The sequence below is a fragment of the Culex quinquefasciatus genome, chromosome 2 (genome assembly GCF_015732765.1).
Source record: "Culex quinquefasciatus strain JHB chromosome 2, VPISU_Cqui_1.0_pri_paternal, whole genome shotgun sequence".
NCBI lineage: Eukaryota > Metazoa > Arthropoda > Insecta > Diptera > Culicidae > Culex > Culex quinquefasciatus.
In genome coordinates this window covers 154,447,862-154,467,085 of record NC_051862.1, presented here as the reverse complement: position 1 = coordinate 154,467,085, position 19,224 = coordinate 154,447,862, and the positions used below count along the sequence as shown (strand labels likewise).

At 34.9% G+C, this 19,224-nt stretch overlaps 1 protein-coding gene across 2 annotated transcripts in view; it reads left to right on the top strand.

The window, feature by feature from the left end:
* The window catches only part of LOC6036162 (dual specificity tyrosine-phosphorylation-regulated kinase 2), a 178,123-nt gene that overhangs the window by 91,001 nt on the left and 67,898 nt on the right, over window positions 1-19,224 (top strand). For both annotated transcript variants that reach the window (XR_005277073.1, XM_038252068.1), the window contains exon 2: window positions 8,320-9,397. Coding sequence is in view for 1 of the 2 variants with exons in the window: in XM_038252068.1 (XP_038107996.1) it covers window positions 9,380-9,397 (18 nt within the window). In the remaining variant the exon portion in view is untranslated. The remainder of the gene's footprint in view (window positions 1-8,319; window positions 9,398-19,224) is intronic.

Sequence of the window (19,224 nt, the reverse complement as noted above, 5' to 3'; positions counted from 1 at the left end):
AAATTTCATGTCCAGTATCAAAATCCCTAAAGTTTGATACCCATATTGCCCCAACTCTTATGGTTCCGCAAATGTCCCCCTATCGGAACACCCCCGGGGCCTGTGGCCACTCCAGGTGGTGGCCACTACTGCCAAAATGTCAAATTTCATGTCCAGTATCAAAATCCCTAAAGTTTGATACGCATATTGCCCCAACTCTTATGGTTCCGCAAATGTCCCCCTATCGGAACATCCCCGGGGCCTGCGGCCACTCCAGGTGGTGGCCACTACTGCCAAAATGTCAAATTTCATGTCCAGTATCAAAATCCCTAAAGTTTGATACCCATATTGCCCCAACTCTTATGGTTCCGCAAATGTCCCCCTATCGGAACACCCCCGGGGCCTCCGGCCAATCCAGGTGGTGGCCACTACTACCAAAATGTCAAATTTGTCAAGAGAGAGCGAAGGGGTGAGAGCAGCTTTCTGCGTAGCTGTGGATCCCGTCACCCCTCGCGTCCGTCCTTGGTTCCGTCCCGCAAAATCTCCATGGCAACACGATGCACGGAATCTGGCCGCTTCCTCTACCAGTCGCCGGGCGAGAGCAGCTTCCTCGAGCTGTGAAATCCGTCACCGGTTTGGGGGAGCGGGGTGAAGGCAGCTCGCCGAGCTGTGAAATTCCTCACCCCGCGCGTCCTTCCTTGGTCGCGTCCCGCAATCAGCAGCAGCAGCAGGTCCCTAGTCAGCAGCAGCAGGAGCTCCTTCCAGGTCGGCGTCCAAAATTGATTTGACTTGATTTTGTATCGGCACCTCCTTTTATATCAAATCGTTTTGGCGTTTGACGAAGCAGCAGCACAAAAGGAATAAATCGCCAAATTGTGTCAAGGCCAAACGCAGGCAAGGCTTTGGGGGCGGAGTCAAGAGAGAGAGTGTGCACGTGTGTGTGTTGTGTGCATGCTTGCTTGCTGTGTGGAAGCAGTTTTATTAATTTAAACTCAGTTTTTAAGTGCTTCAACTAAATTTCATGGCCATTAATTAGGTATATTAAGAAAGCTTGAAATCTCCCCTTTCGTTTGGTGGGTACCACTTTTACGTGTGTTGAACAGGAGCTGAGATAATAATGTTACAAATCTTGCAGTCGCGTTTAATTTCTTTTCGTTACATTTCGCTCCGCGAAATTTTGGATTGCTACCCTGTATAGAGCCCTAAGACGAAGTTCTTCGTCAAAACACCGCTCATTTTGCTCAATGAGCAAAAATAAGCGCGAGCGATGAGCATTTGCGCTCATAAAATAAATTAGCAAACTTGAGCACGAGCAAACGTGAGCCATCCGCGTAGCGCTCCTCCTCACGAATGAGTGAAAAATGCTCGCTCATAAGCGGATGAGCGATCAAAATTGACACTGACACTGACTTTAAAATGATATGGAAATACGTATTTCAAAATTGAGGCCAATATGGTACAGGATTGTTCAAAATATCTTCAACATGATTTATTTTAGGTTGTTTGGAGTTCAATTTGAATTTGAAATAAATAATGAAAAACATGTCCCATTTTGTTCACTCTCTGATTTTGTTTTGATAGTTTGCAAGGATCTACCCATCTATTTTCACTACATATAACTTTTGTAGGTGAGAAAAGTTCACTAGTGATGGAAGTTATTTTGAGGTATTTGCATCACTGTTTACTTATAACTATTCTTTGGATGAGCTCAAATTATGATGAAACATCTCCAGAGATCTGTAGGGGAGAGTGGGGAGACTTGATCCCCGGGGAGACTTGATCCCAAGCCTGTATCTCGTCAGCATGTGGGTAAAACAATTAGCTTTGTTCTTGAAAGTTGTGCGAAATTGACTAAAACTCATTGTAGAAAACAAAGAAAACAAATAAAAAATGTTTAGATTGAGTTACACCCATTTTTCGAAGAAGTGCTGCAAAAAACTTACAAGAGATCTTTTTTCTTTGTTTTGATAAGTATAGAAAACACTCATAAATTATTCAAAAAAATATTTTTTATGCATGAATTGTTTGATAAACATATCAACTCCAAACCCCTTACGCATTTGACGTTAAATTTATCGTCATACTATTTTTACAATCAATTGTTTAAAAAAGTGCGTTTAGGGAGACTTGATCCCTGCATTTTTACAGTCACTGGAATCAGCCTCAAGATTAAATAATTTGGCTGGGTTTTCATACATAGTTTCCTTTAGTATACTGCCCATGATCGCATAAATGTCCCATATGCATTTTCGTCACTTTTGAGTTATTGGTGCAGTTTGGTTCAAAATCGTGTGCTCTTTCAAAAGACACATCCAGTACTTTGTTCTAGAAATCAGGAGGAAATCCAGTTTATTCGTGAAAACTTAACACGTAGCCTTATGTATGGGACAAACTTGTTAAGCGTTTTTCTCAGCTTGCTGTTTTTGCATATGGGACATTTATGCGAATATGGGCAGTATAGTTGTTCATAACTAACTGCAGTTTGAACCATTTTTCAAAAGTTTTGTAAACAAAAATTACCAGCTTTTGTAAACATGCTCAATTTTGGTCTAAAAAAGAAAATTTTAAGTTTTTAAATATTTTACATGCAAAACTTGTTATATTTTGAACACAAACGTACAGGTTTAATGTGAAAGTGCTGTATCTTATAGAAAATTAAAAGTTTGGATTAAAATGAAACATTTTGCTTAAGATTTCTTCAAAATGTTGAAAGGGGGATCAAATTACCCCCAACATTTTGAAAATGCCGGTTTAAAATATTTTTTTAAAACGATTGGCATTATTCGAAGAGTTTATCTGATGAAATACCCTTATCAGCCAAACATAGTTGAATGTTTATGCTTTCAATTCATGCAAAAAATTAATAGTTTTGTAAGAAATTGACAGAGTTATGTGCGATACAAAAAAGGGGATCAAGTCTCCCCACTCTCCCCTACTTAGTTTTTTCGTATTTTATTCACTCTAGGCACAATAAATTAAAACGAAATTGTCTACATTTCCCAAAGAATACCACTTGAGCTTCCCGTTGTGATATGCTGCCACGCTGGTATAATTAGATTAGCGTTTGCTGGTTGCTCTCTCCGATTGAGTAATAAAAATTGAGTCTATCTCTAGCATATATGCAAAGCAGGCCGTGTGTAGTGTTGTACGACCGCACGTACGTACGTTACATCTTTGTGTATGCTAAGCTGGTTGTTTTCCTTTCGTCAAACCGGGCTGGGCCGGGCCGGGCTATCTCTTGTTCACACACGTGTACCAGGCACACGCGTTACGTATTAGAAGGAAAAGTGTTTACATGTGAGTCCAATCCCTACCAGGGATTGGCCCAGAAAATTGTTTGGCTTCGGGGTCGAGCTGAGTGTGTGTGTTTGGCCCCATTCTTTGAAGATTAAACGAGGATCGAAACAATGAAAATTGTTATTCTTCTGTATCAGAAATGCTAATGTGGAGCGTATGGTTTCCACTTTATGATTCTGCATTAAATTGCGCAGAAAATTGGGAATTCTCAAATTGGAATCATCGAACCTTATTATGTCTTGCGAATTAAAGTTGTAATCTGTCACAAACTCATAATATTATTAAATTTTAATATTTTAATAACAAATAAAATGTTACAATATCACAGCAATTAATATATAATTCCCTTCACTTCTCATGAAATACACGTTATACATTACAATTTAAGAGTTTTTTCTAAAATATTATTCTCACATAAAACAACACCAAAATGTATAAGTTAATAAATCCATATTACACATTCACACTCCCACGCATCTTATGCAATCCCTAACCAGCAATCAACGCGTGTTAACCACTAATCGACTCATTAGAACAAACTAGTTGAGTAGCTTCCCACATCCCAGCATCTTTCCATCCATCAGCACCCGCAAAGAAATATTTTGATTTACAACCCAGTCAGCGGCCACCATCGTCATCTGGCACAGCTTAGTCAACGATTTGACCTAGATGCCAAACGCTCATTAGATCTCCATTCATTTTCCTCGGGAAAAATGTTCCCATCTTCTTGGAAAATGTAAGGGAAAATTCCTCCCGAAACATCTCTAAACACCACCGACGGGACGACTGCCAACACAAACCGGCTGACCGGCTTGACTCAAACATAAATCACCTCAGCTGTATAGAACGTAGGGCAAACCTCCTAAAAACAGAAAATGCATTCACGTTTTGCATAACTGGGTGCGATGGGCGGTTAAATTAAAAACGTGAAATGACTAATTGGACAATTCCTTTGCTCATTTTCTCCGGAACGCTGTTTGTGCAGCTTGAAATTCCTAACAGAAGATAAATAGAGCACAAGTCATAGATCATGGGAGGTTTCAACGAACGACCACAAATTTGCAGAACAGCTGTTTATGATGTTTAAGACTGAAAATGTTCAAATTTGAGTTTTTAACATTTGACACAAAACAAAACTTTAATTTTAGAAATCTCGATTAAATTTTCAAAAGGCCCTATCTGCATAGGAAACCCATGAGGGATAGGTTGTTTTGAAAATTTAATCTAGAAATGAAAACAACGTTTAAAAAAATATTTTAAATTTCAGTATGGAGCTTTGCCAACCAAGATTTCCATGTGACAATGTTCCCGGTTGCACTTGGATTCAAGACAAAACCTAGCACTGCTTTCCTGCTTCTTTTGGTTGTCGTCTTGGGCCAAACCAAACAACCAAACCCGGAACGTAAACTGCGAAGAAACCTCTGCTAGTTCGTGGTTTGGCTACGATGTGACTTTTTTGAGGCCACTTGCTCGTTGTTATGGAATTTGCATCATTTGCACTCGCACTTTGTTTGCACGTTATGTTTGTTTCATTTTATATGCTTTAATAGATATTTGATAAAAACTTAATGGATAACAATAATGTAAGGGAATTATGTAAGAATGCGATTCCATTTTTGCCACTCTTTTTAAAAAAAATCATGGCAAAATATTTCATTCCTATTGATGATTTCCATTTAAATTGCGTTGTTTTTTTTTAGTTTGCAAATGTTTTGGAAACATTTGAATTTTTGGCAAAAAAAAACTTGTTTTATGTTCAATGTACTGTAATTTTTCCAAAAAGGATGGAAATACCTATAACGTAACTAATAGAATTGGAGCTTACCTCAAACTGATGTGCTTTCTAATTTCATAAAATAAATCAATTTGGGGAGTAAACTGCCAATTTAATGTTGAACCGTATTCTTGACGTTTTCTATCAATTCGTACCCATAAGACCCCTCTTAAATTTTTCTCAAACTATGTTCTTAAGGACAATTTTGGTTCCTGATAACGAATCCATGTGAGTTTTTTTTTTTTTGAATAAATTCAATACATGTATTTTTTTTAAACAATTGTATTTCAGATATTAAATAAAAACATTCAACAAACATTTTTAAATCAATTGCATCTTTAGCAGGATAAGACATAGTCAATAAGACAATGGTCAATATGGAGACTTTTATGACAAATTGTCTGTAAAATCATTTGATTTTTGAAAGTTTGGTCGTTTAGACTACTTTTCATAAATTTGATTCGATGCAAGGTTTTTGTATTTTCCCAAAAGAGTTGATCCATCCTGTAAACCACAAATGTGTCTGATTCTCGCATTTTTGAGAAAAAAAAAATAAAATTGTATGTCCTCAAATTTAACAAATTCATTAATATTTTTTTTATACAAAAAAAAAGTAAAATAAGCTAAATTTTAAAAAATCTGCAAAATTCTACGTTCTGTGGTTTGAAATTCTTGGGAATAATATTCAAAAGGGGTCATCTATAAATCTAGTGTTGGAAGGGCGGTACGACACTTTCTTTTTTTTTCATTCGAAAAAGAGATGCTTTTCATAAAATTGCAGCTCAAAATGTTTAAGAGTTTCAGATTTTGTGTTGAAAGTATATGCAGCATTGGTCACTTTAAAAAAATCAAACAAAAACGTTTTAATAGCTTTTTTTGGCCTCAGCCATTTTTATTTCTCAACAAATGAACCAATGAAATTTTATTTACTTCTACTTTCAAGCCTTATTTTAATGTTATAAAACAAAAAAAAATATAACACATTTTAAGTGCGTCCATTTTTTCCCAGGGTTTGGAATTTCCCGGTTTTCGGGAAACGGGAAAAATATTTTCAGTTCCGGGAATTCCCAGAATCCTGGGATATTTTTGAAACAGTCATAAATCCATGTTTTAATTATATTTGTTATGTTTTCCAAGCTTAAAATCATAGGATGAGCTTAAAACTGTTAATTGATTATAATCTAAACAAGATAGCTTAAAAGATATCAAACATGGATTTTTTGTTCTTTGTTGTGATTTGGATTTTAAACGGACCACAGTTTTGTACCCAATTGAATTGAATAAGTCTCTTATAAATATTTATATTTATTTTTTATATGACATGACGAGTAAGCTTTTAAAATGTCTTAAAAAATATTTAAAAAAAAACGGCAGTAAATACAATGGCATCTAGTCAACGGTAAATTTTAGTTAAGTTTAGAATTTGTTATTTTTTACATAAAACAACATTACAAATTATCTCTAAGTCAATACCGCCAACTAGGGAAAATTGGGACTACAGACTGAATAAGGGAAGGACAGGAACAGGAAAGTTTAATGCAATAAATTTTGAAATCGATGTAATATTTGTTTTGTTTTGTTCTTGTTCAAACCGAAATCAATAAAAAAATAAAAAAAAAGCAAAAAATGGCTTTAATATTTGTCTTAACTCGTTATGTTTGTTCTGATTTGATCCAAATGTCAATGCATTAGTCACCTTTTGAATCAATAAGTTGCGTTAATATAATACCCAATCTTAAAAAAAAAATACTTAGATATTACAGCAAGCGCCAGACATTTTGCGGATCTGTAAACTAAAATTTAAAAAATGTCCCTCATAAGCCTAAAACATGCTTATGTATGCAAAAAAAAAACTATGTTAAAAAATTTCTATCGAAAACTAAGTATTCAACTGTTCAACCAAATTTGAATTTCCAGATAAAAAAAAATGTATTTTTTCCAATTATGGGAAAACCGGGACAAAATACCGCTCGAAAAGTCAGGGGGCGAAAATATATTGCTTCAAAAAACTTCAAAATTTCAATATAAATTCAAGTGCAACTTTAAAAGGCATTTCCCTGCGATTTAGCATGTTTGGGTTTTTTCAAAAAATCTTTTGAATTTTTTTGGATTTTGGATGTACAGTACCGCAAAAAGTTTTTTTCGTTGAAATTTTTGTTTTCGTCATTTTTTATTGAAATCTAATGATTGCAAAAATAACTAATGTAAAATGCATTTTCAATGTGATCCTTAAACTTCTCTAAATTGATTTAAAAAAAAATCAAGATGGTGTACAAAAAGGCCGGTAAAGTTATTTGAAAATATGCATTTGGTAATTTATAAAGCAATGAAACTATCAAATTGGACTGAAATGCAGTCGCAGATCTCAAATTTGTTGTTAAAAGTAAGCAAGTTTGTAAAAAAGGAATAAAAAATCATGATTCGATTATCTGAAGTCCCATACAAACCTTCGGATAATCGACACTTCAAATAATCGAGACTAGACTGTACTTATTACGAATACAATTAGGATTACAATAGGATCACTTGAATCAATCTATATTCCTTAAACATTTAGTTTTTCTTTGTCTAGAACATTAATTTGATTTTTGTTTAATTTTTACATAACGTTTTTAAAAATTAAAAAAAAAGAAGAATAGTTAAAAATCAAATAATTTCGAACTTGTTCACAGATGAATGTTCAAATGTTTAAATGATCAATGTTCAAAATAAACCACATAAAAAATCTTATTCTTTTCATAATTTTCACATTTTTCATTAAACATGAGATTAGAAATCATCGGAATCCACACAAAACTCTTTAAATAAACAACTCTTTTGCTCCCTAATCCCCAATCGTCTACTCCATATCGCTTCGCACGCTAATCGTTTATCAACGAGCTTGGTTTAGTGCAAACACCTCTCAAAAACAAATGTAAACAAAGCAGCAGCCAGCCAGCCAGCAAGCACGATCCAAACTTGCATCAGCTGTTCAACCGCGCACTTTGCTCACTCGCACTCACTTCCATTAGCCTACATAAAGCAACTTAAAGTGCTCTGGTGGAGTGCTGGTGTGTTTACATTATACCCATCCCCGTAGAACCAGGAACTCCAAACGCACTCATTTCCCTAGCGGCCAATTTGTTCCATTACACCCCGTCGCGTATTGAACTCCCCTTTCTCAAACTCTCTGCACCACCTTAAAATGTTCAACCCGCTCAACCACGCTCCCTTCTAGGCCAAGTAATGCTATATCTGTTCCCCTTTCTTTCCTCTCGCTTCTCCCGCAGGTCGAACACTCCGCTAAATTAGAGCTAGAACCCGCGCGCGCTCCAGCACGTGTGCCCCAACAACAACCTCAACAACAACAAGCCTCAGCTGTCGAAGAAAGCAAACCGGTTCGACTTCACCTGAGGAACTGCAGTTTTCAGTGTTGTTGCTGTTGTTGTCGTGAGTCACGCCAAGTCACGACAACATAACAGACTCGGAGAGTCCGCGCGCGAGAGAGTACTCGGGAGAGCGAGCTCGCGCAAGAATCAACACTCAACAAAGGAAACCTCAGCGAACGGGTTCGAAGAAATCGTTGACGGTTCTTAGTCGACTCCTAGCAGCCACCACGCGCAGTTGGAGGAGTTCGTTCGGTTCGAGAGTTTCGAGTGTTCGGTTGACCGGAAATGTGACAAGAAGTTCGACAGTTTTGTGCAGCAGTTTGCGTTTCGTTCTGAGTTCCAAGTAACCTCAAGCGTAGCGGGAATCTTCCTGAAGAGTTCAACGCGTTAGATTTGGGAAGCTATCCAGGTTGGGAAGCAGAACGCAAGATGTAAGAAGCTGGTGCCGTAGCTGAAACAGAACAAGTTCATCCGGTAAAACCAATTGATCCAGATAAAGCGGAGAAGATTCACACAGGTTCACACGCGGAGTGTGTGTGCAAAGAGGTGATTTCTTGTGAGCAATATCTACCATACAGAGTTCATAAAGCATAGAAGCACCGTTGTTTGCTGAAGAAAGAAGACTGAGCAATTGTTGTGAGCGCAGTAATTGCAATTGAAAGTAATTCCTTTCGTGTACATGTGCAATCGAGGTGTTTGATAAGTGTGTGCATTGTGTTCATTTGGTGAGCAAACCCGTACTACTCAGCACGAAGCAGCTGAAGAAGTGCACGTGGGTTACACAAGTGGAAGCTTCGTCACCCCAAACGCAAAGAAGAATTAAATGTGCTTAATCTGTTGCGTGTAACCACCTCCAGAGAAAAAAAAAACCTTCTAGCAAAACCCCAGCCAAGAATCGAGGTCACCAGCGAAACCGCTGGCAGCATCTTTGAAAGGCAGCAGCACACCTTGAGCAGCAATCATGTTGGATCGTGGACCAGTAAGTACACAGCGGGTTGTTGGGTTGTAGAACACAACTTGTTGGCGTCGTACGGAGGAGAGGTGATTTGCATTCGTGGTATGTGCGCGCGCGCGCAGCTTTAAGTCAGGGTTGGTTAGTGCCGCAGAGTGGGTTATGCAATTCTTTTAATGATTTATTAATACACGGGGCTGAGTCAGAGAGCGTGAGGAAGAAGGGAGTTAGGCTGGGCGGGGAAGGATAGCACGAGCTGGGCACGAGCTCACTTGATAGAGATGATAAACTATGGCTTAGATAAACAGTTATGATGAGGCATCCTTGAAGTATGTCCGGTATTGCTTCAATATGAACAATGGGATATGCTAAATGCACAGTACATCATCGAAGAATATGTTTCCTTATTTGGACTTCCTTATGGTATAAGAATTGATCTTAGGCAAACCTGCTAAACATTTACATTCAGATGTTTGATGATTTATTCTTCAATAATTAATCAATACTGGTAGGAAACGACTTTTTATGCTAAATGAAACCGTGAATGCTTCCATATATAATCAGGTATTTCTGTTATTTACTTTAAAAAAAAGTTGCAGTCATGCGTTCAGAATAAAATCAAAAATTCATATATTTAGGGAGTCCCTCTTCCCTAAATAGTTATACGAATAGAACAAGGCTAAAGCAGCTGTCTCCTTTTGCCTCGTGTGTCCGTGTTGGTCTAGTTGATTGTACATTTTTATGGAATCATTAAATTAATAAAAATCAGAATCAGAATTGTTTTTTTTTCTATTTTTGACTTACCTTTTAAATCAACGGAGTGCAAAACATTAAAGATTAAAAAAAATACATGTTTTAAAGATTATGAAATCTGAAAAATTTAAATTGTTTCCTTGAGAAGAGTTATAAAAGATTTTTTAAGATGAAGAAGGAGGCCAAATTAAAAAAAAAATATTAGAAGATGAAGAGACTTGATCCCACTTTATTTGTGTCACGCATAGCATTTATAGCTATAGCGACATAAACTTTGGTCTGAGCTAAGATGATAAAAAATAACTGAATTCTAAAGTGATCTAATAAACAAGCATTTAAACTAGTTTTATTTAATAATAAATATAATTAAAAGTTGAAGCAATCATACAACAACAAATGGAAAACAAATATTTTTAAGTAAACCCAAAACTAAATTTAATTACCATTATAAACATTATTATAAAAGAATTTTTAATTTAAGCATTTCAATCGATTTTAAAATTTCAATCTGCTACGATTCCAAAACATTTATTTTTCATTTTTTTTATATTTGTTGACATTGACATTGACATGAGATCACACATTAAACAAAACTTAAAAATATAAAAAAATAAAATGTTATAAATTGTTTAAAATATATTTAAATTTTTCCGGCATTCATCAATCAATCTGAATCTGTTATCATGCCGGAAGCAATTTGTGATCATCTTTACAACAATTTTCAAATAGGTCATGTTATTGGAAATTCAAATAAATAACTAAAATCCAAGTCTTGAGTTTTGTAATTTGACAAAAATGTAAACAAAATGCCAAACAAAAATTGGGAGAAAGCAAATTACAAAACATTATAAATATATTGGGTCAAGTAAACTCGAACCAAAAATTTATTTGTTATTTAAAAAAACACACCAATGATTAAATTATTAAAAAAAATTATCGAAATTATCAATTGCAGTAGAAGGTTGAAAAACAAATGGTCGAAAATTTGTTTAAGGTTTTTTTTTAAATTAAGCATAATATTTCTGTTTCACAACCTTCAAATGGAATTTTTAAGTCAGGATGTTTTCAACCTTCAAAAAAAGTAAAAGAAATTGGAAGGCCAATCAACTGAAAGCAATTTAAAATGCATTTTCATGCGTTGCTTACCATATATTGCAAGTTTGTGTGAAAACCCATGGATTGAAATTAATTTTTTATTGTTTTTTTTTTTTACAACTCCCCTCACTCGACTTTAGACAGAGTGGAGAAACATAAACTTCAAAACAAAATATCTGCAACGGCCTTGATGAATCTGAGATAATTGTTTTTTTTTTTTCAAACAACAAAACAAGCTCTGGAACAAAAAAAAAATCATTTTTGAATGACTAGAAAAACTCACAAAAACTGAGACAAGATTGGGTATTTTGACATCTATATATATAAAAAATTACGAAGGTTTTGTTCGAACGCGCATCAGTTCATAACGGAAAGTCGGATCGGAGCGCTCTTTGCTGCGTTGGGTTCGTATAAGCCCAAGGAAGGTTCTTACGCTAAAGAGGACAACTTTGGCCACTTCAGAACCGATTCCGGAAGATCTGCAGATTGTATGGGAAAAGCTGCGTAAAATCAAATTTTGATCACAGGAGGCTAAAAACGTCAAGAAGTGAAAAAATGACAAGACGAAGTTTGTCGGGGTTAGGCTTGTAAAAAATAAAAATGATTACCTTAAAAATAAAAAAATACCACAAATATTATTAAAATTATTTAGGAACACATTTAACGGTGCACATCAACCAGAGCTTTTGCATCCAGATTTTAGTTACAGACATTTTAGTATCATCAAAACTAAGGAAACTATCGATATGATTTTTTATTCATCCCCAAAGCAACTATTTCCATAAAGATTTACAACAAAATTTGTCAATTTTAATAATCAAATCATTTCAGGAAACAACTTTCTTGGTTGCTGTGTACCCTTAAGTTTAATTGAAATATGTTTAAAATAAGACTTTTCTGAAAATAACTTTTTGGGGATCTATCCATTATTGAAAGAATGGAAAATCTTACAAATAAATTACTGATTGTACAAAAATGAATTATTTAGAATATATAAAAAAAATATCTGCTGAATTGAACGAATGAATTAAATAATAAAAATAAATCTGAACAAAATTAAAAACTTACACAAATATAACAGAAACAAAAATAATCATAAAACTTTTTTTTACATTTTTCCAAAGCACTGCTTATGTAATATAATTGAGAAACCCACAAGCAATTAATTTATTTGAAAATATGTTGTAACTCAAAACAATGCAAAATAAACTCATTTAGATTAAATGTAGAAAGCGAAAAAAAATCATACAAATTTTTCAGAAATAGAAAGAAATATCTCGAAAGTATATAACATTCCTAAAAATATTTGTGATTTCAGACTTTTTCAAAGAACTGCTCTTACCTGAAATAATGGAAACCTTAAAAATGTTTTGCTGAAATAGGGATATAATTATTTTTAAATCATTTTTTAAGTGCCTATTTTTGAATTCCCAAATGCAAGTGCCTATTTTTGAATTCCCAAATCAAATTTTGACTTTTTGTCCTGCCAACTTTATGTCTCTTGTCCTTTTGGTATCGACCTTTGTCTTTTTGACATGCTGTGCCATATACTTATAGTGCATAAAATTCCCTACTTTTTGGCCTGAGTGAGAATACGTGTTGGAGGCTGATGCAAAAATAATCAATGGTTTTAAAAATTTTTGTTTTTTATGTAAGTGAAACCATTCCACAATATGTTTGACCCATTTTGAAGTGCAACAAAGTCATTTTATATCGATTTTATGAAAATTTGAGGCAATTTGAGGCCCATTAATGACACACTCTAGAAAAAAAACTCGCTATCTTTATGTTGACAAATTTGAATTGATTTTTATTTGTTTTGGAATTTTTTTTTTTCCTTGGATGGCCCACCTCTTGCCCATACACATTATTTGTAGTATGGAAGGTTTACGAGCAGATATCTTTCGATAATTCTATTCCAGTGCTTGAGAGTATCCTTAAATCTTACTCGACTTCCGTGTATGCCCATCCGTTTCTCTCATTACATCACCTCAAGGCGCTCATACAAATCCTATGTTGAGTCTTTTATGTCACTCGCTGCTGCTTCCTTTTCTCCTATTTAGGGATTTGAGATCATTTGCTATCTCACACACATATGAGCACATAGGGTTAAAACCGCGCCCAGATTCGCGTTACTTTTGATCAAACTTTTTCATATGCGGCCCAAGGTAAATCCCATGCGATTTGTACCGATAATGAAGATGGCCGGCCGTCATAACATGCTCTTCCTCACAGTACAATCGTGGGTACCTACTCCAGTGGTCTTCGTAAAACGAAAGTCTTGCAGTGCCTCTTGAACTCGTTGATGTTGCTGGTGAGCTTAGCTTCGTCGGGGAGTTGATTAAACAGGTTGTATCCTTTATAAAGTAGAGAGTTCTGGGTGCAAGTCTTCTTGCATTGCAGCAGTCTGAGGTCGTCAGCTTGTCTTGTGTTGTACTGATGAATGTCACTTCCGTGTACCACCGTTTCCGTCAAGTATTTTGGGGCCATCCCTTTCCTAATCCTAAACACAAAAACTAAGGTGTTGTATTCGATGCGCTGCCTAACGGACATCCACTGCAGGCACTCTAGCATAAGTTGTCTTGAAGTCAAACGGTCACTACAGCAGTGGCCTTAACAAATGGAAAATCATATAAATGGCTGCATTGTTCTTAACTCACTTCATAACCGCTGATCTTCTAACAGACCTAGTTTAAACATCGCTTTTCTAAAAACAACAATGTATACTTGTGAAATTCCCTAAAATTAACCAGTTTACAAATCAACACACTTCGAAAGCTGCAGTGAATCAGAGTACTGCCAAAGCATCTTGCTGTTTACCTCAAAATTTGTTTTGCCCCGCTTTTCTGTGGATATCCACCTAGCGCTCGACAGTCAACGAACGCAAAAACAGTGTCCATCGCGCTCAACAAACTCGTTATCTGACTCACACCATCGTTGTGACGCTCCCGCGACGGGTTATCGACTATCTTGCCTAAGCTGCTGCTGCTTCTGCTGCATCAGGTGGTTTACATTTGGGGCATGGAATTTTTTGGGAAATATTTTATCGTTATTGACGTGTTCGATGACGAGACTGCAATCTATCACCCTGAAACCAATCCAGATGGTTTCCATGGCGGATCAGCGATCATGTAATCCAAATAAACACCTCAATTGTCAGCAACAATACGACCCTCATAGATGTATGTTTATCCAATTTGCTTCAATTAACTCACGTTGCCCGCAGCTTTCTTGGCCGAAGCCGGGTGGTGGTGTTCAGACACGCGACTTGAAGATTTTCTCGATTATTCTGGCTCAGAATGGGAAATTGTCTTGTTATACCCATAGTTGGAAGATCATTAGGGTACGAAACCATTGCCATTGTGTAACTCTTAAGCGTTGCTATTTGGCCTGGTTCAAGCAAAGATTACCTTCTTCTGCTTAAAGCTCGAAGCAAACCCAAACAAAAATTACAGATAATTGAACCATCCGTCAAGCTAGCACACACAGGCATCATCATCATCCGAATACGATTTTCGCCAAAGCACTGCTATTCGAGGCAACGGAAATTAGCGAAACACTGCTAGGAAAATTGTTTTAAAGTAAAACCTTTGTTGATGTAAGTTGCGTAATTAAGCTGAACCTTATGAGATTTGAACTACATTTTCTAGTTTTAATTTTTTTGTAATTATTAACTTGCTCAGTAGTTAGTTTATGGATTTGGATCATTAAGGGTTAAAGTGAATTTCTTAAGTGAGCTTTCCCAGCTGGGTCGGTATGTTATTGAAAATAATTAAAAACTTATGTTCTATTTACTTCATGTCTGTTTCTTTTGCATATACCCAGAAACAGAACACACTACACAGGAAACGTTTATTTTCTCTCTTTGCGTTCAGAAAACATAACATTTTCATCATGCGGGTCAATGAAAGCAAACATTTCGCACGCACGCACACACACACACTCAGAGTAAATATCGTAAAATCTGCTCCACATCTACAACTTCATAACCGTAAAAGTGATAGCCAGCACCACATGCGTCGTAAAACGTCTCATCAGACTACTTTTAGGGCGGGAGGACGGGCTTTTCCCTTCGGGGAATCTTCCAATCAAGGTTCGCAAACAATTAAGACCTAAGCGATGTTGGCCTTTTGGCATTTCGGCATCGGAAGATTACTGACCCTGTTCGCATAAATGTCCTATATGTATGTTCATCACTTTAGACTTATTGATGCAGATTAGTTCAAAATCGTGTGCTATTTCAGAAAAATCTGAAATATCCAACACTTTGTTCTCTAAATCTGGAAGACATCCAGTTTTTGCAAATGGGACATTTATGCGAACATGGGCAGAGTAGAAGTTGTGCAAAATTTAACGACCTTCTTCCTACATAATTTAATATTTTACAGTTCAATTTAGCTTCCTTGAAGGAGGCATTCCGACCTCCCCAAGATAACGTCTGCCAGGGAAGTCAATGACTTTGAAGCCGGTGAAACGTTGGTGGAAAATCGATGCTTAACCCTCTGGTTATCAATTTGTTTCATTTTGAATTTTCCCTGTGTTTCCACCTATCTCAAAAGTTTTGTCTTGCTAGTATTCCATTTTCAATTATGGTAGCTTTTATTATAGTATCAAATATCTTTTAAATTCTTGAAATCAAATAACAATTTGGACCGAATTAATACTAAATTAAATAATTATTAATAGGAGTTCTCCATCAAATTAGCAAATTTCAGCAGATTTAATTTTTTTTTTTGCAGCTATTAAAACTAATGTTAAAAATGTTTAATCACTTTGGTTTATTGCGCAAAGTTGTAGGTAATAAAGAGGACAATTTGGAATTATGGTTACACTCCTGAAATAGTGTTAATTTTTTATCATTGTTCATAAAAAGTGAAAATCCCTTAAACAGATTTTTTTAATGTGTTTAAAGAGCAAAAAAGGGCAATTTACTAAAAAAATATTCAATATTCTAAAATTCAAAAGGAAGATAAAATCAGAAATAAATTTTAATCGAACATTTCTCTACAATTTTCTGATGAATAAACTGTTATAAAGATGAAGCCATTTAAACATTATTTTTGAGTATAAATAAGAATATTTGTGATTTTTAAATAGTGTTCAGTTCTCAAATTGCTTTTTTTTTATTGAAATGATGAGACAATACTCTCCTCTATTTTCATTTTTAGGCTATGAAAAGTAAACAATTAATTGCTGAGATTTAATCATGTAAAGAATCAAAATAAGAAAAATAAGTTTAAGGTGTCTTCCAATTAACAATCATTTTTCAACTTCCGATTTCTTGGAAATTACTGGTCCGATTTTCAATGTTTAAAAATTGAAAAGTTTGTAAAATACTCCAATCTTTTCAATAACAATAATTAAAGTCAACCCGAACAAATCACCGATTTCAACCCTTTTCATATGTGGATAACGATGGCTTATTATAATTGGTTTAAACATATTTGAGAACCTTAAACCTTAATGTATTTTTAAATTTAGTTCTAACGTTAAGACTTGTCTCAACATATATATTATATTTAAAATATGTGCTGAAGTAGGCCGCACAAGGTTTATTCCATGTAAATTTTTAAAAACCAAAAATTCAATTGTACTTTATTAAAAAGTTTCATGAAAACTGTAATTGAAAAAAAAAACGCAGTGACTATATTTTGTAAAAAAAATTAACTTAAAATGTGCAAATTGAATTGATTTTGTTAAATTGAATGGATGGAATTTGGAATTATTTTTATAATTTCATTTTCTATTCTTTATTGAATGCTTGTTTGAATTTTTTTTTATATAAAATGGATGTTTGAAAAAGTTAATCAACTTTCAATAAAATGTACATAAATTTGAGGTTTTAAGACAACAAAATGTTCCATGTTATAAGAAATTGATTTTTTATGGCAATTACAATTTTGTTGTCTCCAAAACCAATATTGAAGCAAAAATTCTAGATGTACTAAACACTTGTTTTACTTGAAAATGCCTGAAAATTAGAACATATTTTGTAATAATGTATCAAAAAATACTTTAAAACTGATAGTTAAAAACTTAAGTTAACTATTTTTGGGGTAAAATTGTCCAAGAATGAGATAATGCAGTCCGTTATCCAATTTGAACTCAATTTCGTTGAGAAAAACACGCCACTTTTAAAGTATTTAAATATTACTAATTATCAATATTGTTCTACAGCTATCGAACTATTAAAACTTTTCAAAATTAATTGAAAAGTACTTCTTGAAGAACATTCAAACTTCTGACTTTATAAAAAATCGTTTGTAATTAATTCGTTTTTTTTCATTTATCAAAAAAAGACATCAACCAGCCATCCAGGTTACAAAATAAATAGAAATTTAATTTAACGAATTTTGTTTTGTTTTTGAAGAGTTGTTCAAATGGAAAGGGACAACTTTTAACTAGACTGAAAATTAAAGTGGTTCACGATTAGGGCGTTTGAATTTTTCTGGAATATTTATTTTAGGGATTTTTTTCTCTTCTAGATATTTTTTGTGCGTGCCAATCCAAGCAACTTTGTCGAAAACATAAAAAAATCTCGCAATCTATGCCTTTTACGACCAATTTTATTAAAAATAATCTGAGAGACCCACAAAATCAGTTTTTTACCGCTGCAATTCAACCATTTTAAGGTAGAAAAATGCAATTATAAAACTAAAATATCTCAAAAAAGTGCAAGCTAAATTTTATGCATCAGGTTGCATTCGATGGGTCTACGGGTTTTTATTGTTATTTTGAAAAATTAGGAACTCAAATGTGTTGAAAACTAAAATTAAATAAATAAGAAACAAAAAATGGAAAACCCAACCCCAAAGGAAACTTACTAGAAAATAGTATGATAAGGGTTAATTTGACTAAACTGTTGAAAAGGTACAAGTTCAAACATCGAAATCTTAGTGAACACTCTAAAATACTCTCTTTTTAAAACCCTCCTCCCGGAAAATGTTCCCAAACAAGCTGTGCTCAAAGAGTCAAGGCGGCAGCATCGACAGGATGTGGAAATTTATTGGCCCGGGTCTGAGTGGCGGCTGTTTAATTACTTTCCAGTGCCAGCAGCTGTTATTTACTGCCGACCATGGCCAGGGCCAGTACCTATTTGCTGCTTCTTGGCGGAAATGCTCTTTCGGCGAAATGGCACCTGATTGACGATCGGTTTTATTGCAAATGGCACACGGCCGCTCCGATGGAGTGAAAAGAGCGATAGGTTAATTTGAAATTGCACTTGAAGGCAGAGTGGCAGTGCATTTTAAGGTGGGTGGTGGGCACTAAATCAGTGGGTGTGAGGAGGAAGCTTTAGAGGAAATGTTGTTTTTGAGTGGTTGAAGAGCGAGTGTGACCGAATATATAGGTGATTCAATCATGTTTGCGATTCAATAAAACATTTTTTTATTAAATCTATAAAAATATATAGTTCAACAACAAAAAAAATAACATTAAATTTTATTCTGCTTTTATTTGAAAAAAGTTGAATCGTAACAACCAATTGAAGACTCAATCTCAAAGAAACGATACAAAAATGTGAATATCATTTTCCCAAAGGCACTCAGCTACGGTTGACAACGTCAATGTTATCAATTTCCCCTTCAAAGCTCTCGATACCGTTCAAATAGGCAACCGGCTTCACCGAGAATCGATTGTTTTGATCCATGATCAATTGTGTGAAAGTGCGTTCCTCTTTCAGTAACAAAAAAGTGAAAACACATCAATCACTGACAATTTCCAAACAACAGACAGTATAGGATTACAATGATAACCTGATTGAATGAAGGTTTCAGACATTTCTCACTTATCAGAAAATGATTAATAGTGATGAGTAGAACTTCTGTAATTTTTTTATTTTTGTTAAATTTCAACAGTTTTATTTTACAAAACATGGCCATCGTTTCACACGCTGTCGCCTTTTTTCAAAGTTTTCACACCCTCATAAACTCACGCTCATAAAAAAATTACGTTGCTAAAATTAACGACGCATTCATTGTTCTAATCAGCTGCTGCGGTGCCAATTA